The 22,775-nt window shown below is 44.8% G+C and overlaps 1 protein-coding gene across 1 annotated transcript in view; it reads right to left on the bottom strand.

The window, feature by feature from the left end:
* Positions 1–561: 561 nt before the first annotated feature.
* LOC110530943 (dihydropyrimidine dehydrogenase [NADP(+)]) overlaps positions 562–22,775 on the bottom strand; it is a 131,749-nt gene continuing 109,535 nt past the window's right edge. Inside the window, exons 17-23 of the mRNA XM_036985742.2 lie at positions 17,186–17,306; positions 16,688–16,807; positions 11,763–11,905; positions 10,205–10,384; positions 1,670–1,819; positions 1,170–1,310; positions 562–780 (exon numbers count right to left, since the gene is read on the bottom strand). Of these exons, the coding sequence (XP_036841637.2) occupies positions 610–780; positions 1,170–1,310; positions 1,670–1,819; positions 10,205–10,384; positions 11,763–11,905; positions 16,688–16,807; positions 17,186–17,306 (1,026 nt within the window). The 3' untranslated portion in view covers positions 562–609. The remainder of the gene's footprint in view (positions 781–1,169; positions 1,311–1,669; positions 1,820–10,204; positions 10,385–11,762; positions 11,906–16,687; positions 16,808–17,185; positions 17,307–22,775) is intronic.

Below are 22,775 nucleotides of genomic sequence, written 5' to 3'. Positions count from 1 at the left end.
CTTTGCTATAAACCCTTAGTTCATTTATAACTGAACTATAACCATTACATCATTATTGCTTTTCATCCCTCTTTGATCAGTGCATTACAATTTCCACTGGTCCAAAAGATAATAATCAATGAACATGATTATCAATACATGTACCTTGAAGCATGGCCGCTTCGCCACACAATGTCCATCAACTCCCAGCAGGGCAGACAAAAATGTAAACCCCACATAGCGAGCCATTGTTTTAGAAATAACACAAACTATTTTGCGTCCGGTATAATTATTTCAGGATAATTGGCTTGGGAATATAAGGTAATTACCGCTTCTGGCTAATTATTCGTTTTCATAATAAAGGTAATTTTTCACTCTTTGCAATTACATAGCCAATCAATGGTGTAAGGTAGACATCGGGTCCCCTCTCTCTCTTCTCCCCCCTCTGTGGTGGCCAGGTATTGCCTGGGTCGTATTCATTAGAGCATGCACAAAAAATACACTTGAAAACATTTTGCAACGGGAAACAATATGACAATTTGTCATTGGTCGAGCCCAGGTAGTCCCTCCCTGTTTCAATTATTTTTCTTCCATTTGGCACATTATGAACACAGACCTGTTGTCTAGCCTTTAGCAAACGGGATTAACAGCTTGAGGCAGCCCCCTCTTAGGCACGTACGCCGTTGGCCTGGTAACCATTTTGATGCAGTCGATGATGGGGCAGACACTGAGGCAGAGAGTGCAGCCGGTACAGCTGTCAGTGATTACTGGGAAATGGGTCTCAGGGTCAAACGTAATAGCCTGCAAAAGAAGAGGAAGCAGAGAGACAGAAAAAAAAGCTATTACATTAGAGCAATTAGTGACTCTCCATCGGAGAGAGAACTTATCCTCTCGATCTACTGGGTGGACAGAGAGAAAAAAAACGAGTCCGCAACACGACCACAACGGTGCAGCAGCATCCGGCCATGAGAACAGGTTACTCAAATAGAGTTTTACAGCACTGTGTAAGTATATCTCGCTCCAGTTGAGAAGATAGTTACCTAAACAAGAAAAGAGAGCTACATTCAAGTTGAGGGGACAAACAAGACAACGTCTATTTCCCAAACAGAACACTATGTAAGCCATAGGATGCCCTTTTGAGAAACACCACATTCCCAGAAGGCTGTGTGCGTGTGCGTATGTCTCAGTACCTGGTATCCTGAGTCGTTGCAGGTCATGTAACACTTCCCACAGTTGATGCACATCTCCTCGTCGATCAGAGCTATCACCTGCTCCTGGTTGTCCAACTCCACATAGGCCCCGATGTGCTTCAGAGCCCTGGCGATCACATCCTGCAGGGGACACAACAACAACAACAATTACAGTTAGTTACTACTAGTCTGGCAATAACAACGAGCAACAACAAGCAAAGCTAGTTAATGTACTAGTCTGACTGTAGGACAGGAAACGACAACAACATGCTCTGGAATGCTTTATATTCTTTATATAACTAGATATAAGTGTTACCCATGTTGTTATTGGTTTGAAATGACCTTAGAAAGGTCACAACACCCCTTTCATTAGAAACAGATGTACTATCACAAACACTAAAGCGGGAGTCTCAAAACTGCCGACCTGCCAGTGGCCCTATATAAATATATATAAAGACATAGCAAAGTATTATTTGTAATCCAGACAGCCCCTCTCTCACCTTCACAGCAGGAACTGGTTTCTTGGGCATGAACACGCGGGCAACGTTGGTGTCACCCACAAAGTTGTCGTTGACATCCTGCAGTTTCTTCTTGTACTCAGCCAGCACTTCTGTCTTCTCCAGGAGGTAGGGTCCAAAGCTAGGCAGGCTCTGAGAGAGAGGGACAATAGTGGTTTGGTCAGAGGGTATCAGAAAAATGATGGTTTCTTGAGTATCTATACTTAAAAGGTGAGAGCGTCCTTGTATTTCAAAGTATTTTATATACCAAAAAGTGTTTATACTGTGGTACAACTTCAAACAAATAGAGAGAGAGAACTCAACATGGGCTACAGCACACCAAATAGCCTTGTCATAGTAGTGTCAACACATTTGTACCACTATCAAATAAACGATTGGTCTACTATTAATTGAAAATTATAAAAAAAATATATAGTATTTTTCCCAATTGAAGAACTTTAAAAAGATGGAACGTGCCACCAGGAAGCTGAAATCAATTAAAATGTTGCCAAGACAGGGTTCTGGAGGATGTCTGTGTAATTTGAAAATAATAATTATAAAGCATTACAGCAGCCTGTGTAGTGATTGTTGCTTCCAGCCATCCCAATTCAAATGAAGACAAATGGAAATCAAATATGATCTAAAACATGCAAGTCAGACAGAATGAATCAAGTCATCATCACACTGATTACTATGACCACTGTTTTGCACGTGAATTAATCGGGTAGAATTCTAACATTTACCATCAGAGAAAACTCAATACTCTTGTCTGTTTGAACATTTCCTTTAAAGTGGAAATGTAGACTGAGATAACTCCCCTGCCCTCACGCACAGACACAGCCTACATCCGGAAATATATTCACCTAGTCTAGCGAACCCTCCTCTCTAAAGAGCCATTCCTATTCACAGTCACACTCCATGGCTACATGGCGGCTATGGGAGGAGGAGAACAAGAAACCAGGCTCCAGCCACTCCACTCAGACTCCACTGAGAGTTGAGGGAACGTGCCCTAGAAACGCACCTCACCACACACCACTCTGGATGGGCTGGGATATGCTGGTTGGGGTTGAATTTTTTTTATTTTTATGGCAGGCTGTCCACATTGGCATTCAATGTGAGTGCATCGTTATCATCGCCACCACCATTACTACGAAAACCCCAGGAGGAACTTGAATGGGAAGCCATATAATAGTAATTTGAGGCACTAGGTGGTGTGACAGGGAAATTGTGATTTCCTGGAAGGATGATTCATCGTAGAGGGATAGTTTCCTGTCAGTTGGACACTAGCGAAGACTGACTGGCACCAAAATGGCTGCCTCTTTGTCTAACCAAAATGGCACCTCAGTCCTAACAAAGGCTGTCTGTCGGAACTGAACTTTTTTGTGTCGCCGTCTTCACTCAAGGAGACATCTCGATAGAACCTGACCCTCACTTTTCACACGGTCAGCTGTCACTCGCTAGTCTGCCACTAAAAGGACCTAACAAGCCACATTTATTTATCAGTCAGCTCCAGTAAAAAAACTCCTCTCTTGCCTTTGTCTTTTGTTTTTTTTGCGCCACTGACACAACAACAGCGTGAGAAAAGCATAAAAGCCGGAGCCATTCGGAGCTGGGGGCCGGGGCCATCAAAGGCGTCAGGGTGACAAACGCTGGAATCTGTGTGAGCAGTGTTTATTCTCCGGCTAATGGCTGGGTCTGGGGAACGAGGAGACGCAGTAGCAGCCTTGATGTATTTATGTCCCTGTAGCGCTAACACCAGTGGGCCTAGCTACTCTGACTGACTGAGGCTCCGAGTAAAAGCATAACATCAGCCATGCAGGCAGGCAGCAGCAGCCATACTTGGACAGCCCTAATGAATCAGCTGTTATAGCCTCAAACCAGAGCGGCTTGGCAATGGGAGACCAGAGGTTTTAATCATGACAAAGAACAGCTACTGAAATACACACATGTGCACACACGCACGCATGCACGCACGCACGCACACACACACACGCACGCACGCACGCACGCACGCACACACACACACACACACACACACACACACACACACACACACACACACACACACACACACACACACACACACACACACACACACACACACACACACACACACACACACACACACAAACTCAACTCAGAGACGGGTACAAAGCTAATTAGTTGGATATTTAGCTGGAATCGGAGCTACTGCAGAGGCAGAGCGAGTCACTGGGTTCTTCAAACGCAGAGATTGAAATTCATTTCGAGAAAAAGCTATGAATAGAAGTCTGAGACAGGACGATTGATCAATGTGAGTTTATGGGGAATTGATATATATATATATATATATATATATATATATATATATATATATATATATATATATATATATATAAAAAGGAATTAAAATAAAAACTTCAGCAAAATTTCTCTGTGGTTTGTTGGCCCCAATGTGTGAGCCAGGGAGGCCACTCCTTAGTTTCTCTGTGAAGTGTTGCTGCTGCTGGTGGTGGTGGTGTGTGTGGAGCTAACAGAGATGTGACAGAGTGCTTTCAGCAAATGAAATTGTGTGTAAACACCCAGGGAGCATCGTTCAGTGGAACACTTAGGGAGAGCCACGGCCATTTAGAGGAGGGGAAATATCCTCCAATGTAACAGGGAAGAGAGGAACCACAGTCGGAGGCGCTCTGTGAGTGTGTGTGTGTGAGAGAGAGAGAGAGAGTGTGTGTTTACTCAAGTACTGCGCTATTTCTCTATGGCCATTCAAAATGCCCAATGGATTACAAAACATTCATATAAATAACACATTTCCCATCATGCTGTTTCTGGGAAAATACCCAATCTTTCCTTCACCTGATAAGAATAGGTTACTGAGACCACAGAGCTTCTTTTAACGAAGACAGCAGCCAAAAATGAATCTACACTTTTCTGTTTAGGAAACAACAGCTTTTTATTGGAATATCTAGCCTATGTGGCGTCTATATCTAGCTACTGAAGGTGTACAGGCACAGCCAAAGCCCCCATCCTCCTGGGAAGCACCATGTCTAATTACAAACACAGCTCTCCAAAACACAGGGCGGGTCAATTATCTCACTACCCCTCTAGATGGTAAATCAAACAGCAACTGTTAAAGAAGGAAATTACTTGTGTACTTGGCAGGGAAATGTAGCCATTAAAAGGCAACACTTTGTATGTTGTGAGGAACACATATCTAATGCCTTTATAAGGATGTGTAAAATACCTTAGGAGGCATTATTGTGCATTATAAAGCTTCTAAGAATTTTGCAGGTATTCTGACTTTATGGATAATTAACCTCTTTGAAAATGTCAGGGGCAGAAATTTGCCTCGGAGGCGCTCACTGTTCCGCTAGGAAACAATTCAGACTTTCCGGACATCGTAATAGGCGAGCAGTTAGCAACAGGTGGGCGTTTGGTTTGGGTTTGTTTGTGTGGACATTGATCAAATCGTCCTTGTCCGCACATGGGCTTTTAGCTCACGTCAATTGGTCGTTGTTTGGAGAACATACGTTTAAGGTCTATTATGCCTATTGTGAGCCGTTTCAGAGTGGCCTTTCGTAATTGACTGTGGGCTGATATGAAGGTCAGTTAAGTGCCTCTTGTAGGAAGCCAAGTCGTTCAAATGAAACCTTTCAATATACGGTTCAGTTCCACATTTCTGCTCACTCCTCGTCCTTTAACAGCTCAAATGTGAACGCTGTAAAGGCACACACACACACACACACACACACGCACACGGATAGACAGATGCACGCACTCATCATTAGCCTCCTTATAGCCATGGAAACCACTGCACACTCACACACACACACACACACACACACACTAGACCCCCCGTGGAACCAAAGCTGCAATTCCTACCCCAATCCCCCTTCAACCTACCCTACATAAAGGCGGTTAGGGGACATGCATCATGGGAATGTAAAGCTCTTAAATATGTGTTTGGCTGTGTGAGCCCCTCGGCCCTGTGCCTGGCTAGCTGTGGGGATCTGGCAGCCTAGCAGAGGTAATGAAGCTGTGTCTATCCTCTATCTGCCCCGCCTCAGCAGCCTGCCTCTCTCGCTTGCTCTTTTTCCACTCTCTCTCTCTGCTGCGGAGCATGCTACTGTGCACTGACCATGGCTGAAGAGGAGAGGAGAGTACAGGGGGAGGGGATCAAGCTGGGAAGGAGGGGAGCTGGGAAGGACGGAGGGTTAGGAAATGGCAGAGATTTGGTTTGTGAGATCTTCTTCAATATTTGTGTATTTGTTCAAGTATTAGGGCTTGTGTTTGTGTGTGTGTGTGTGTGTGGTAGAAAATGGAGCCTTCATATAGGGTAGGTTGAAGGGGAATTGGGGGTGGAATTGCAGCTTTGGTTCCACGGGGAGGCTGTGTGTGTGTGTGTGTGTGTGTGTGTGTGTGTGTGTGTGTGTGTGTGTGTGTGTGTGTAGTGGTTTTCATGACTATAAGGTGGGTAATGATGTTCTGCTCAATAGAATAGTAGCTCATCTGTGATTCAGGGATGATATGAGGTATGGGGGATTCACAATGGTGTGCTACACGGCAGACTATCCATGTTAATACACGCATACAAACAAGGCAGAAAAATAGGGTAGTGGTAACAAGTAGAGAAATGTTGCTCTCTGCTTTAAAAGAGAATGCATTGAAGCTACAATAAAGACAATTAATTATATTATATTGATAAATCAATATCCGTAATAAGAAATGAGGGTGTTCATATGTATATAATTGAAGTGATAAACGAATGAGTGCCTTTCTGGGAGTATTTCTTTCCCTCAGCCACAGTCTCTCTCTCTCTCTCTCTCTCTCTCTCTCTCTCTCTCTCTCTCTCTCTCTCTCAAAACACATTTCCTCTCGGCAGTCCCTCCCTCTCTCTCTCTCTTTCTTTCTCTCTCTCGGCAGTCCCTCCCTCTCTCTCTCTCTCTCTTTCTTTCTCTCTCTCGGCAGTCCCTCCCTCTCTCTCTCTTTCTCTTGCTCCTCTTGAGGGTGCATGAGGGTAATGCAATACCTTTTCTTCTGTCGCTTGTCTTGCCACATCATAGCCTGTTCAAAATGACCCTCTGCTTGTCCCAAAGTGTGTTTTCATCTATGTGTGTTTGTGTGTGTGTGTGAATGTACTGTACTTTCGACTGTGCGTGTTAATACCTGTATGTGTGTGTGTTGTCTTCCCGTGTGTGTGCGTCGGTGAATCTATGTGTGCCTGTGTGTGTTAGAGCGTGTGTGTATTCATTGAAGGCTGGGAGCTGAGCGGGTCAGCTGTGTGTTGTTTTCTCTGTTGACAGGCGTCGTGTCAAGGTAAGCGAGGCCTGGCTATAGAGACACTGTGAGAACAGCCTTTCCTCACCTCTCTCAATTAGCAGACCGAGGAAATGCCAGCACTGCCGAGGGAACAGTAGCAGGATAGAGAGAGAGAGAGGGAGAGAGAGAGAGAGATACAGAGAGAGAGGGAGAGAGAGAGATACAGAGAAACAGAGAGAGAGGGGGAGAGAGAGAGATACAGAGAGAGAGACAAGTAGAGAGAGAGAGAGAGACTGGATGATGTACAGTGTGTTTATCATGACGTTAATAGTATTGTATTAATATATGTAATGTCCTTGGTTTTCAGTGTCCAGACTGCTATTTGTGCGTAATGGCTCAAATTGAACTAGGTTCTCGACACTTCTCCTATTCTCAATAACTGTGACCGATTTTTCCCATTTTCCCCAACAATACAATACAAAACATGTTATCTAAACCAATCTGTCCATTTTCTATCATATGAGTCTGTGGCTGTGAGTCTCTTTCTCTCCACTTGAGATCACACTGTACAGACTCACACATTGCCCCCTCACCACATCTCCAATCTTCGTCCATGTATATATACTAGAGGTCGACCGATTAATCGGAATTGCCGATTAATTAGGGCCAATTTCAAGTTTTCAATCGGAAATCTGTATTTTTGGGCGCCGATTTGACGATTTTTAATTAATGAATTAATTAATTTTATTTGTATACCTTTATTTAACTAGGCAAGTCAGTTAAGAACACATTCTTATTTTCAATGACGCCCTAGGAACGGTGGGTTAACTGCCTTGTTCAGGGGCAGAACGACAGATTTTCACCTTGTCTGCTTGGGGGATACAATCTTGCAACCTTACAGTTAACTTGTCCAACGCAATAACGACCTGCCTCTCTCTCGTTGCACTCCACAAGGAGACTGCTTGTTACGCGAATGCAGTAAGCCAAGGTAAGTTGCTAGCTAGCATTAAACTTATCTTATGAAAAACAATCAATCATAATCACTAGTTAACTACACATGGTGATATTGCTAGATATTATCTAGCGTGTCCTGCGTTGCATATAATCTGACTGAGCATACAAGTATCTAAGTATCTGACTGAGCGGTGGTAGGCAGAAGCAGGCGCGTAAACATTCATTCAAACAGCACTTTCGTGCATTTTGCCAGCAGCTCTTCGTTGTGCTTCAAGCATTGCGCTGTTTATGACTTCAAGCCTATCAACTCCTGTCACTCGCTCTGAGCATTCTAGTAGTTGTTCCCCTTACTTTGCATGGGTAACGCTGCTTCGATGGTGGCTGTTGTCGTTGTGTTGCTGGTTTGAGCCCAGGGAGGAGCGAGGAGAGGGACGGAAGCTATACTATTACAATGGCAATACTAAAGTGCCTATAAGAACATCCAATAGTCAAAGGTTAATGAAATACAAATGGTATAGAGGGAAATAGTCCTATAATTTCTATAATAACTGCAACCTAAAACTTCTTACCTGGGAATATTGAAGACTCATGTTAAAAGGAACCACCAGCTTTCATATGTTCTCATGTTCTGAGCAAGGAACTGAAACGTTAGCTTTCTTACATAGCACATATTGCACTTTTACTTTCTTCTCCAAAACTTTGTTTTTGCTTTATTTAAACCAAATTGAACGTTTCATTATTTTCTTGAGGCTAAATTGATTTTATTGATGTATTATATTAAGTTAAAATAAGTATTCATTCAGTATTGTTGTAATTGTCATAATTACAACTAAATAAATAAAATTCGGTATCGGCTTTTTTGGCCCTCCAATAATCGGTATCGGTATCAGCGTTGAAAAATCATAATCGGTCGACCTCTAATACACACACGCACGCAGGCACGCACACACGCACACACGCACACACACACACACACACACACACACACACACACACACACACACACACACACACACACACACACACACACACACACACACACACACACACACACACACACACACACACACAGAGAGAGACAAATGACAGACTAATTGTATACTTATCCCCTATTCTCCCTCTGCCTCTATCCTTCATTCATTCGTTCATTCTTTCCACTCTGTCCCTGGTGTGGCGTTGCCATTGAAGCTAGTTGAGGCCGGCCACACAAAGACACCCCGTTGACGTTAGAATAAAGAACTCTCCAGCGACAACATGTTTGAAAGCGCACGCAAGCCTCCCTCGTCTGCCGTGTCGGAAGAATAGCCCCGCATCAGATAAAGGCTTTTCCAATTTCAAATATTCCTTCCACTTTGAAGGGTGTTTATCGCAAATCCAATAATTTGCATATTATTTTCTAAGTGTGTTTTCTGTACTTACTTCTTTTGTCACGTAAAAATGAATGAAAGTGTGGAGGGATAGAGGTGGAATCACACCTTTGTCTGGTTATTGTTTGCTTCTTTTCTCAAGGAGAACTGTAATTGCTTGCGTTATCCTTGCGTTGTTTTAAGTATTGTTTTGATGTCGACGGCATTCGGTTTTACTATGAAGGGTAAATGCGCCATCAAACAACAGAATATGGAATATATGCAAGGAATATACTGTATGGAAATGAGTCAGAAATTGAGGTTGGATTTATACATGTGTGTGTGTGTGTGTGTGTGTGTGTGTGTGTGTGTGTGTGTGTGTGTGTGTGTGCATGTGTGTGTCTTCGCCTTCTGCGAGGCAGTATAGTGCAGCCCCTGTACAATATCTTAAGGTTGGCATGCGTGACCTTTCGTGTTTTCTTATGAATTTACACTTTGAGGAAATCCGGGTGGTGACATTTCAAAAACACCTAGCTCAGTCCAATCACAAACAACTAGCCACGAGCCACAACTACCCCCCCCCCCCCCCCCCCCCCCCCCGCATCTCACAGTATACTGGTACACACTAAAACTAAACTTTGAGGAATTCTTTTGGGAATTTATCTGATCAATAGTTTTACAGCTGTTGTCTGCATACAATATCAAATGGATAAAATGTAGCTACGGTGTATCAGTATTCTGAAGTGCATTTGGTTGACTGTACACTCACTTCTGCAGGTTCAGCTGAAAGAACCAATCTATCCTAAACCATGCTGCACCCTAACCTTTTCGCCTTATCTTTTTTTGGGGGGGGGGTAGAAAATCGCTGACGTAGACACTGGCACGGCGCTGGAGATAATTAACATGGAGTTTAGTAGTGTCCCTTTAAGGTTGGATGAGGAAAGGGTTGGGGAGGGACTATCCTGTAACGGCAACCCATGGTGATGATGGTTGGACTCACCTTACCCACCAGTTCCTCCACGCTGGTTACAGGTTTGCCCTTCTGGTGGCGAAGGGTGGGGGGAGACTGTCCATCCCAGCCAGTCAGCTCCTCAATGCTCTTCAAGTAGAGCAGAGCCTTCAGGCCCAGGCAGTAGTCCTCGATCAGAGTGAAGTCTTGGTTCTGCACCGCACTACAAATCTGGAGAAGATGCATGCAGTGGAATGCATTTGTGTATTTGCTAACACACCCAGACAGTTGTGTCGTTGTATTCATACACACGTGGAGGTACAATTGTGGGAAATAATACGTTTTCACAGGTTTTTTGCGACAAACTATTGCCAGTAGACACTGGTAGTGCTGTGACGCGTACACATTGCGGGAAAAAAAAAATCTGCCAATACCGACCTTAACATTTTAGTGCCCGCAACTGTATACCCACACACACACACGTACACTAAGCGATGTGTCTGTCACCAGGAGGCTATATTTCTAAGAAGTAGCAGAGAAGACACACAGCCGTATGCAGCCTAATGTGTCAAAACCACCGAGGCTTTCACCGAGGGTGTCATCTATTTATGCTACATTATTTGGTGGCATAATGAGTGTGTTCACATTTATTTATTTATAAACAGATTTCTGAGGCTCGGACCCCCCCGCTGAGATAATAGGTTTATTTGCTCTAGCAACTTGTTCATTGTATTATATTAGGATTAGGATTTACATGAAGCTTGTTACTGGCAATCTGTTGCCATAGCAGCCGGGGGTATACACAACCAAAGCGTTGGGTAAATTCCTTATTAGGCAGTGACAAAGCTTTGTGTGAAAGAAGATCATGTTTTTTGTGTTGAGGAAGGGATGGAGAGGGGGGAGGAGGGACGAGGGAGAGACATAGAGATCGAGAGAGCCGAAAAAGCTCTTTGATGCGATGGCTTCATCTTTCGTAAAAACAAGGAAGTAAATTCCCTGGGAAGGCGATTGATGTCGATGACGATCACTAATAGACTAATAATCATATAGAATGTAATGCAAGCTTGGAGTTAAATCCTACTAAAAATGGATCAGTGTTGAATATCAGACAAAAGACACATCGACACTAACATGAATGTTCCACACTGAGCTGTTCTCAAGACCTGCTTTAGCCCTCATTTCCCTCATGTCCCTGTGTGTGGTTGAATATCCAATAAGTGTGATTATACTGAAAAACAACATACTGACACACAGCTGGGTACCCAGATGTGTAATCCGATCTGTTTGTGCATTTTTATCATTAGTCCTCATTTGTCATCTGACAATAAATGTTAGCACAACCTAACTCTATCACAAGTCAACTACAGTACAAGTTGACTAGGTACCTATGACAAGCAGATTTAGCTACCAGGCTAGTGGTTAGTGCACTTAAAAAAAAAAAGAAACCATTTTGATCTTGTCTCATCCGCTGCAACTCCTCAACGGGCTCGGGAAGCGAAGGTCGAGTCATGCCAATTGTGCGCTGGGCCAATTGTGCGCCGCCCTATGGGACTCCAGATCACAGCCGGTTGTGATAGTAAGTGCACTTTTTGTTGATGTCTCTGCTTACTTGTAGAACAGAAGCTCCAGCGTGGAGGAACTGCAGGCCTGTCTCAGCTGAGTCGATCCCACCAGTCGCTAGGATGGGGAACCCTGGCAGGGCCCTGCCGATGGCGGATACAGCGCGCAGGGCAATGGGCCGGATGGCATTTCCTGTAGAGATGGATCAGAATTCATGTGGAAGGATTAACGAAAAGACTTCCTCTTTAAAAACACATTCTTAGACCTACCTTTCTTATAGAAGATGAGATTAAACCAAACGCATATGTTGTGCAGAGTTTGTCTGTTTCTCAATCTCGCCAGAAATAGATACAGTGTAACATATGAAGAGTACATATGGACAATCATCCAATCTCTATTTCTCACCCACACATGCAGTCATGCAGGCACACACACACACACATACATAAACACACACACACACACTTGATGTATGCACAACCACACACACGAACGCACACAAACGCACACACACACACACACACACACACACACACACACACACACACACACACACACACACACACACACACACACACACACACACACACACACACACACACAGTGTAAACACACTCCCCAATGGGGTCCAATCCAGGCCACTCTATCATTAGTTGGCCGTCATGGGGTCCCTACAGGATGGGGTTGGCTGTGCTCTGTGATCAGGCAGACAGATGGAGACATTTATCACATTACATTTAACCTGGTTCCCCCACTAGGTTCTCGCTCATTGATCACAGTATAGCCTTGTACACATGTATTTGACCAGAGAGGCTCATACGTACACACGCTGGCAACACACAGACACATCCATATATACTTGAACATAACACACACACACGCACACACACACACACACACACACACACACACACACACACACACACACACACACACACACACACACACACACACACACGCCCACTAGGTTGACAGATAGAGACAGCACCCTCTCTCTCCTCCCATGCTAAATGATCCTCATTAACTAATGCCAGCCTCTGAAATTGGGATGATGAATTGAATCAAAGCATACATTTTTGCATATTCTCCATGGATGGTTAATTGTATACATATTCATGGCTCTTGCTCTCTCCGCCCTCTTTGTTCCTTGGCGCTTTTACTTTCCTTCTCCTCCTCCTCTTCTCTCCCTCTTCCGACTGAAGTCTCCTAAATTGATGCTCTTCTACTTTTGTCTCCTCTCACCCTCTCTGGCTAAAGTCTCCTAAATTGATGCTCTTCTACTTTTGTCTCCCCTCACCCTCTCTGGCTAAAGTCTCCTAAATTGATGCTCTTCTACTTTTGTCGCCCCTCACCCTCTCTGGCTAAAGTCTCCTACAGAAAATGTATGATGGTTCACACTCCCTTTTCAAGCATTTCTTCTTAGGTAAAATTTGAAATAGGCAATCATTTTTGGTTAAGGGCCACATCGTGATGTAAAAAATCAGGTGAGTTATTTTAAAACTTATAGGTCCATACAAATTTCTACATAGGCTACTTTCTATCTAGTTTTAGACATGAAAGAGTGGCCTGGAGTCTTTTTTAAACCAAAATATGAATTTCCCAAAACCTCCCGCGGACCAGATTGAATGGGCTCGCGGGCCGGATCTGGCCTGCGGGCCGTTTGTTGCCCACCCTTGCTCAAGAATATACTTCTTCTCTTCCTTTACAACCGAAAACAAGACTCCCTAAATTTTATCAGCATATCGATTGCGCAACCAAGGAAGGAAAGACCTTGGATCATTGTTACTCTAACTTCTGCGACGCATATAAGGCCCTGCCCTGCCCCCCTTTCGGAAAAGCTGACCACGACTGCATTTTGTTGATCCCTGCCTACAGACAGAAACTAAAACAAGAGGCTCCCACGCTGAGGTCTGTCCAACGCTGGTCCGACCAAGCTGACTCCACACTCCAAGACTGCTTCCATCACGTGGACTGGGACATGTTTCGTATTGCGTCAGACAACAACATTGACGAATACGCTGATTCGGTGTGCGAGTTCATTAGAACGTGCGTTGAAGATGTCGTTCCCATAGCAACGATTAAAACATTCCCTAACCAGAAACCGTGGATTGATGGCAGCATTCGCGTGAAACTGAAAGCGCGAACCACTGCTTTTAATCAGGGCAAGGTGTCTGGTAACATGACCGAATACAAACAGTGCAGCTATTCCCTCCGCAAGGCTATCAAACAAGCTAAGCGTCAGTACAGAGACAAAGTAGAATCTCAATTCAACGGCTCAGACACAAGAGGCATGTGGCAGGGTCTACAGTCAATCACGGACTACAGGAATAAATCCAGCCCAGTCACGGACCAGGATGTCCTGCTCCCAGGCAGACTTAATAACTTTATTTCCCGCTTTGAGGACAATACAGTGCCACTGACACGGCCTGCAACGAAAACATGTGGTCTCTCCTTCACTGCAGCCGAGGTGAGTAAGACATTTAAACGTGTTAACCCTCGCAAGGCTGCAGGCCCAGACGGCATCCCCAGCCGCGCCCTCAGAGCATGCGCAGACCAGCTGGCCGGTGTGTTTACGGACATATTCAATCAATCCCTATACCAGTCTGCTGTTCCCACATGCTTCAAGAGGGCCACCATTGTTCCTGTTCCCAAGAAAGCTAAGGTAACTGAGCTAAACGACTACCGCCCCGTAGCACTCACTTCCGTCATCATGAAGTGCTTTGAGAGACTAGTCAAGGACCATATCACCTCCACCCTACCTGACACCCTAGACCCACTCCAATTTGCTTACCGCCCAAATAGGTCCACAGACGATGCAATCTCAACCACACTGCACGCTGCCCTAACCCATCTGGACAAGAGGAATACCTATGTGAGAATGCTGTTCATCGACTACAGCTCGGCATTCAACACCATAGTACCCTCCAAGCTCGTCATCAAGCTCGAGACCCTGGGTCTCGACCCCGCCCTGTGCAACTGGGTACTGGACTTCCTGACGGGCCTCCCCGGTGGTGAGGGTAGGCAACAACATCTCCTCCCCGCTGATCCTCAACACTGGGGCCCCACAAGGGTGCGTTCTGAGCCCTCTCCTGTACTCCCTGTTCACCCTCGACGGCGTGGCCATGCACGCCTCCAACTCAATCATCAAGTTTGCGGACGACACAACAGTGGTAGGCTTGATTACCAACAACGACGAGACGGCCTACAGGGAGGAGGTGAGGGCCCTCGGAGTGTGGTGTCAGGAAAATAACCTCACACTCAACGTCAACAAAACTAAGGAGATGATTGTGGACTTCAGGAAACAGCAGAGGGAACACCCCCCCCTATCCACATCGATGGAACAGTAGTGGAGAGGGTAGCAAGTTTTAAGTTCCTCGGCATACACATCACAGACAAACTGAATTGGTCCACTCACACAGACAGCATTGTGAAGAAGGCGCAGCAGCGCCTCTTCAACCTCAGGAGGCTGAAGAAATTTGGCTTGTCACCAAAAGCACTCACAAACTTCTACAGATGCACAATCGAGAGCATCCTGGCGGGCTGTATCACCGCCTGGTACGGCAACTGCTCCGCCCTCAACCGTAAGGCTCTCCAGAGGGTAGTGAGGTCTGCACAACGCATCACCGGGGGCAAACTACCTGCCCTCCAGGACACCTACACCACCCGATGTCACAGGAAGGCCATAAAGATCATCAAGGACATCAACCACCCGAGCCACTGCCTGTTCACCCCGCTATCATCCAGAAGGCGAGGTCAGTACAGGTGCATCAAAGCTGGGACCGAGAGACTGAAAAACAGCTTCTATCTCAAGGCCATCAGACTGTTAAACAGCCACCACTAACATTGAGTGGCTGCTGCCAACACACTGACACTGACTCAACTCCAGCCACTTTAATAATGGGAATTGATGGGAAATTATGTAAATATATCACTAGCCACTTTAAACAATGCTACCTTTTATAATGTTACTTACCCTACATTATTCATCTCAAATGCATACGTATTAACTGTACTCTATATCATCGACTGTATCCTTATGTAATACATGTATCACTAGCCACTTTAACTTTGCCACTTTGTTTACATACTCATCTCATATGTATATACTGTACTCGATACCATCTACTGTATCTTGCCTATGCTGCTCTGTACCATCACTCATTCATATATCCTTATGTACATATTCTTTATCCCCTTACACTGTGTACAAGACAGTAGTTTTGCAATTGTTAGTTAGATTACTTGTTATTACTGCATTGTCGGAACTAGAAGCACAAGCATTTTGCTACACTCGCATTAACATCTGCTAACCATGTGTATGTGACAAATAAAATTTGATTTGATTTGAACCGAGCGGGGGCCAGCTATGTTTTATGTCAGTTGGACTCCAGTCCTTTTTTTCAAATTTGAAAAATCTAATGAGTGTCACTTATGGAGGTCCTCCTGGCCAAAAGTAGAAATGTGTGACCCCCCCACTCCTGGCCCTTTAGGACAATAATGTTCAATGACCCAGTCGAAAGGGAGGGGAGGGAGCTGGACTGCCCCCAGCTAGGGGACTCCTGAGAGTATGGAGCTACAGCCCTAGCCATATACAAAAGTTACACCAGGAGAACTACACTATGACAGCTGGTACTTCTTGCATGAAATACTGCCTCAATGGTCTCAATCCTCATAATGAAATGCAGGCTGCTTTCTTGACCCTGCGACTGGCTCAGAAGGTGTGTTGGCAGCTGAGAAGGAGGGAGGGAACAAGCAGGGAGAAGAGCGGAGGTGAGCCCGCAGAGAGAGAGAGAGAGAGAGAGAGAGAGAGAGAAAGAGATAATCATACTACGCACGCACACACACACACACTCTAGTATACACACAGGGGCTTTACACCTACAGACTTGAACACACGATAGCGGACTGTAGCTGTAAGGTAATAGCACTGCTTACAAGACAAAGTGTTTGTGTGTGTGGGTGCGTGTTACTTACCAGACACTCCTCCGTAGGTGGTGCGCTTGCCCTTGCCGATGCCAGGCCAGGGGGTGCTGTCAGCTTTTAGGCCCATCATTCCAGACACTGTGTTGGTGGCAGTGACTCCATCTGCCCCTCCTATAACAACAAGACCACAGTCACTATTGAGCTTGATATTGCTGAAATTCCAGTCATTCAAAAATGGTTGTCTGCTGCGCCTTCCCCTCCACCCCCCATTCTAGAAATACTTCAACCTCCCTTCACATCCTTTCCCAACATGAGGAAAAAAAGGAACAAATGAGAAAAAAGAGGATGGGGGGCAGGGATTTGAAGCTAGGTCTCGTTTCATTTCGGACAGACAACGTCAACAGCCGATTACATTGGATTTCACATAGTCTCACAGTAGGAGTGCTGATCCAGGATTAGGATTCTCCTGTCCACATAATCATATTAATGTCAAAGGCAAAACTGATCCTATATAAGCACTCCTACTCTGAGACTCTGGACTGTCGTTACCTTCGTGTGCAGCCTTCGCAATGTCCACGATGTTGGTGACGTTGGGCGTGAGCTTGGCGAAGAAGGGGATCTTGGCGGTCTGTCTCACCCACCGACAGATGTTCATCACCATCACAGGATCCTATAACAACAGATTCAGGATCAGATTGAGGAAATAAATACAATATTTCACTTCTAGTATAGTATAATAAAGTTGTCCTCTGAAGAGGGGTGTTGCTGGCTCAACATTTTAAAAAGGATGATCTCACCCATTTTTCACGAGTGCTAACTTGTGAAGTTTCGAAAATGTTGACGTTTGTGAGGAATTAGGCCACTAAACCAACCTCCATCTGTTGTAGCATTGAAATGTTTGACAGGTTTTTGCAAATATACCCTTTTTGTCATAATGTAAGCACGCACGCGCACAAACACGCACGCACACACAGCTCTGTCTGAGTTCCTCCTTTAAGCTCTGATGGGAAAGAAAAACACTGTTGTGTCCATACAGGTTCCTTCAAAGACCCTGCAGCTCCACTGTTTTCATAGCAGCTCAGTTGCTCTTTCTCCCTCTGTCTTCCTCCTCCTCTCTCTCCCTCCCTCTCTCCCTCGCTCTCTACCTCTCTCTCTACTTACTACCTTCTTGCCCTTTGTGCTGTTTCAGTGCCCAATAATGTTTGTACCATGTTTTGTACTGCTACCATCTTGTGCTTCTGCCATGTTGGGTTGCTACCATGTTGTTGTCATGTTGTGTTGCTACCATGCTGCGTTGTCATGCGTTGCTGCCATGCTCTGTTGTTGTCTTAGGTCTCTCTACCTAGTGTTGTGTTGGCTCTCTTGATGTATGTTTTGTCCTATATTTTAATTTCATTTATTTTTTATTTTTAATCCCAGCCCCCGTCCCTGTAGGAGGCCATTTGCCTTTTGGTAGGCCGTCATTGTAAATAAGAATTTGTTCTCAACTGACCTGCCTAGTTAAATAGAGGTTAAATAAAAAATAAAACATTTATCAAACTCCTCTCTCTCTCTACTTTTCTCTCTACCTCTCTCTCTCCCTCTGCCTCTCTGTCTACCTCTCTCTCTCCCTCTCTCTACCTCTCTCTCTACCGCTCTCCCTTCCTTATTTCTGCCTCCTCCCTCTCTCTTTCTTTGCACCCTTTCTCAGGACACAGTTCTACTTGTTGGCACATATTGTTCACCCATTGGCAGTGGTATTTTGTTATCCTGTGTTAACTGAAGTGAGATTGATGATGGCTGAGCCATATCCCCAAGGTACTGTGGTAAAGGCTGCCTGTCTGTCCACACCAAAGTTATTGACAACCTTGTTAAAGATGAGCAATCATGGCTGTATAACATAAATAATTAAAATACTGAGTTGTTTTGTATGCAAAAAAAGGGGGAAATTATATTACTTCATACTAATACAATTGCTCAAAGAAAGACAAGTAATATTTGTTTTTCTCAAAAAGGTAAGGGTCAAAATAATTGACAACCCTAAAGATTCTTATAAATAAAGTAGTCAAAAGTTTGGTATTTGTGACCCATTTCAGGAAACTAGGCGTATGTCACGGGTCACTACTTCACAGGAGAGCCATTTGAACGTAACCTTTTTTTAAATGATCAAAATGCGTTCTTTGGCAGAAATGCCATCTTGAACATGTGAACTTTCATGTGCCTTAATAACAAACTTGTATGCCATCTGTAAATACAAATACAATTGTTAAATTACGAGCCTAGTTGTTTTAGCCACAGAAAAAGTCATTAACCTTACCGCTAGCCATGATTGGCTGAACATGGCGAGAGATGACTTTGGATTGGTCTGCCGTATAGCACGCTTCTGTCTATTTGAGCAGGTCAGTATGAGTAGGTAATCCTATCTAAAAATACTTGTAGTAAAACTGCATAAGTGTTGCTCTCCACTTTCTGGAAGACCGAGTTTTGAAATCTGTGGAATTATAGTATGATAGTTTAGGAGATGGAGAAAACACCTGTCTCCGGATTACATCTTCAACTAAGGGCAACCATGTCATCCGACAGGAAACATGTCTGTCCATGATGTATACGGGTAAGATAGTCTAGCTAGCTACATGTTCATATATTACACATTTCTAATTTTGACAGAAAAGGGGTTTCATTTCAAGTTAAAGTGTACTGTTAGCTAGCTAACGTTAGCTGGCTGGCTCGCTAGCTAACGTTACGTGTATGATCTCATTATTCATATCTCAGAGCCATTTGCTTGGCTAGTTATAGCCTAATGTTAGCTAGCTAACATTGAACCTTGTTGGTTAGCTATCTGCAGATTTGTGCAGTGTAGTAATGTCATGAGTTGGGATTATGGTTCATTGTTTAGCTATCTACATGTCTTAACAAAAGACTCCACTATGTAAGCAACCATTTCAGGTGAGTTCAATTTCAGAGCACTCTCGTCTGAGTGTGCCAGAGCGCAGAATATCTGATGAATTTACGAACGCTCAACACCCGTTGAATATGGCTGGAGTCAGTAAACATTGGCAAAAAAAGCCAATTTGCCGTTTGTTTAAGTTTTGTTTCAGATCATTTTCTTCCAGCGGAATATGTTTTTAGGGCCTCTCGAGTGGCGCAGCAGTCTAAGGCATTGCATCACAGTGCTAGAGGCGTCACTACAGTTCAATCCCGGGCTGTATCACAACCTGCCGTGATCGGGAATCCCATAGGGCGGCGCACTATTGGCCCAGTGTCGTCCGGGTTAGGGGACGGTTTGGCCGGGGGGGGCTTTACTTGGCTCATTGTGCTCTAGCGACTCCTTGTGGCGGGCCGGGCGCCTGCAGGCTGACCTCGGTCGTCTGGTGAACGTTTCCCCTGACACATTGGTGCGGCTGGCTTCCCGGGTTAAGCGGGTGGATGTTAAGAAGCGCGGTTTGGTGGGGCATGTTTCGGAGGACGCGTAACGCAATGAGACAGGATCGAAATTGGGGAGAAAAAAGCTGTAAAAAAATGAATCAATATTTTTTTTTAACACTTCCCCATTAAATGTGGATGCTACCATGGTTACGGATAATCCTGAATGAATTGTGAAAAATTATGAGTTACAGAGGGACAAAGATCATAACCACAAGACATGCTATCCTCCCCTGTTATTGGTAAGAGTTTAGCATGTTAGCATGTCTTCGGGGTATGATTTTTGATATTTTTTTATAGTGATTGGTGCCACTATTATTATAGTGACTCAATCTGTGTTTGTGATACTTGTATATGGCAATGTGATTAGCCTGAGGTAGCATTTGTCCGTTGAAACCATTAAAATCTGGGTGATGCACAGCATACTAAACAGCTATTTAACAGTGCAGGTCTTCTGCCCAACGAGAGCCTTTCTCTGTGGTTCTCTAAGTGTGAACTCTGTTCCGCTGTGTGTGTATGTGATCATTAGTGTATACGTGTGCGAATACACTTATATTTGTGTGTGTGTGTGTGTCTGTGTTTGTGTGTCCACCAGAGTGGGTCGTGGGAGGGATGTGGGCGGCATGTGTTTTTAACAAGGCTGGCAGCGAAACACAAATGAGAAAGCCTGACTGGGGGAAGAAACTGGAATGTATATGGATGGGAAAAACTGAGTGATGGAGAGAACACAAGTGAAAGAGGGAGAATGGCTGATTTTATTGTCGATAGTAATGTATTATTCAACATGGGATCATGCAAATAAAGCTTCTTTGAATTTGAATGGCAAGTGTGAATAAAAGTTAACAAATACACTGAGTGTACAAAACATTAGGAATCATTTTTAAGCCTTGAGACAATTGAGACATGGATTGTGTATGTGTGCCATTTAGAGGTTGAACAGGCAAGACAAAAGATTGAAGTGCCTTTGAACGGGGTATGGTAGTAGGTACCAGGTGCACCGGTTTGATTGCAATGCTGCTGGGTTTTTCACACTGAACAGTTTCCTGTGTGTATCAAGAACGGTCCACCACCCAAATTGACACAACTGTGGGAAGCTTTGGACTCAACATGGGCCAGCATCCCTGTGGAACGCTTTTGATACCTTGTAGAGTCCATGCCCCGACGAATTGAGGCTGTTCTGAGGGCAAAAGGTGCAACTCAATTTTTTTGGGGTGCACTCAGTGTATATGGCAAGAAACAGAAAATTAGAGATGACGGAGGGAGAGATGAAGGAGGGATAGGAATCGAGAGAAAGGAAGAGGAAGGGAGAGAGAGGCTAAACAGTGTAAATAGCTATGTCAACAGCTGGAGTAATGACAGAGGATTGACAGATCAGGGGAAGAAACAGCCTTTCATGTCCATAATGTGTAGGGATGTTGGAGAATGGGGTGCATCTGCAGTTTGCGAGAAGAAAGGAATAGGTGTGTGTGTGTGTGCATGCGTGCGTGCGTGTGTGCGTGCGTGTGTGTGTGTGTGTGTGTGTGTATAAAAAACACTAGTAAGCCTGTCCTGGAAGGCTAAGACTGTGTGTGTTTTAACAGATGATGCGGTAAGAACCTAATGTCCTCACAGAAGGGTGTGATGCTGGTCTGTGAAGCAGGCACACACACTCACACGCACACTCCTGTGACAGCTTATAAAAGACTTTGGGCTGCAAGTGTGTGCTGCAAGTGTGTGCTGCAAGTGTGTGCTGCAAGTGTGTGCTGCAAGTGTGTGTGCAGCAACCAAAGCCCCTGGCCTGCGAGGACCTCTCTCAGCAATGTGGATGTAAAGTACTGCCTCCTGCACCAACCTCCCTTTAGGCCTCCCCTAACTCATCATACCCCTCCCACACGCCACACAAGCCCAGAGAGAGGTGTCCTCCTTGGGAGAGCTTTACATTTTTGATCCAGTGCAGCCTGCATGGGCCAATATGACATATGCTTCCCTTTGTCTCTTTTACAGGGTGGTGGGTGGTGCGGTGAGGCCCAGGAAGACCATCTCGTGGTGTTGAGGGACATTAAGTGCCACTGTATATCAACGGCTCCATAAAAAAAGAGCCTGTGCAGCAAGGCAATAGCTCTGATCCTCGGGCACATCGTCTACTTTTGATCTCGGGGGGGCTTTTGTTTCGGTTTTAACACAATACTTCAATGTGACTCCTGTATTGAGGGAAAGGCCCATCAAAGTGACTGGGGCAGAAGTAAAAGATGGTTTCCTTGCACTGAGCTGGAGAGGGATCTATCCGCGCAGAACAAAGCATAGATCGAATAGAGGAGGGGGGATAGAGTTTTGGAGGCTTTGTGGGCTATGCCTTCAGAGGAGAGGGAAAGGGAATAACAGGAGAATGAGAAGCACGACCATGGACAGCTCCTAGGCCTTCAGAGGAGAGTGAGAGGGAATCGCAGGAGAATGAGAAGCAGGACCATGGACAGCTCCTAGGCCTTGGGGAAGGCAATATGAAGGCATGGTTTTGTATGTAACTATGTACTGCTTTCTTTCTTGGGCCGAGGCTGTGATACCTTTAATTATATGTGTGTGTATACCGTGTGTGTATGCATATGTGTGTGTCTGCACTCAGTACACTATATATGTGTGTATATTCTGTGTGGGGGATGTAGTATCAGTGGACACACACACACACACACACACACACACAGAGAGAGACAGAGAGAGATATGTTTATTGGACTGCTGATGGAGAAGCGTGCCACAGCCAG

Source organism: Oncorhynchus mykiss, chromosome 8 (assembly GCF_057628025.1).
Source record: "Oncorhynchus mykiss isolate SJ-2025 chromosome 8, ASM5762802v1, whole genome shotgun sequence".
Classification (NCBI taxonomy): domain Eukaryota; kingdom Metazoa; phylum Chordata; class Actinopteri; order Salmoniformes; family Salmonidae; genus Oncorhynchus; species Oncorhynchus mykiss.
This window is presented reverse-complemented; position numbering and strand designations above follow the sequence as displayed.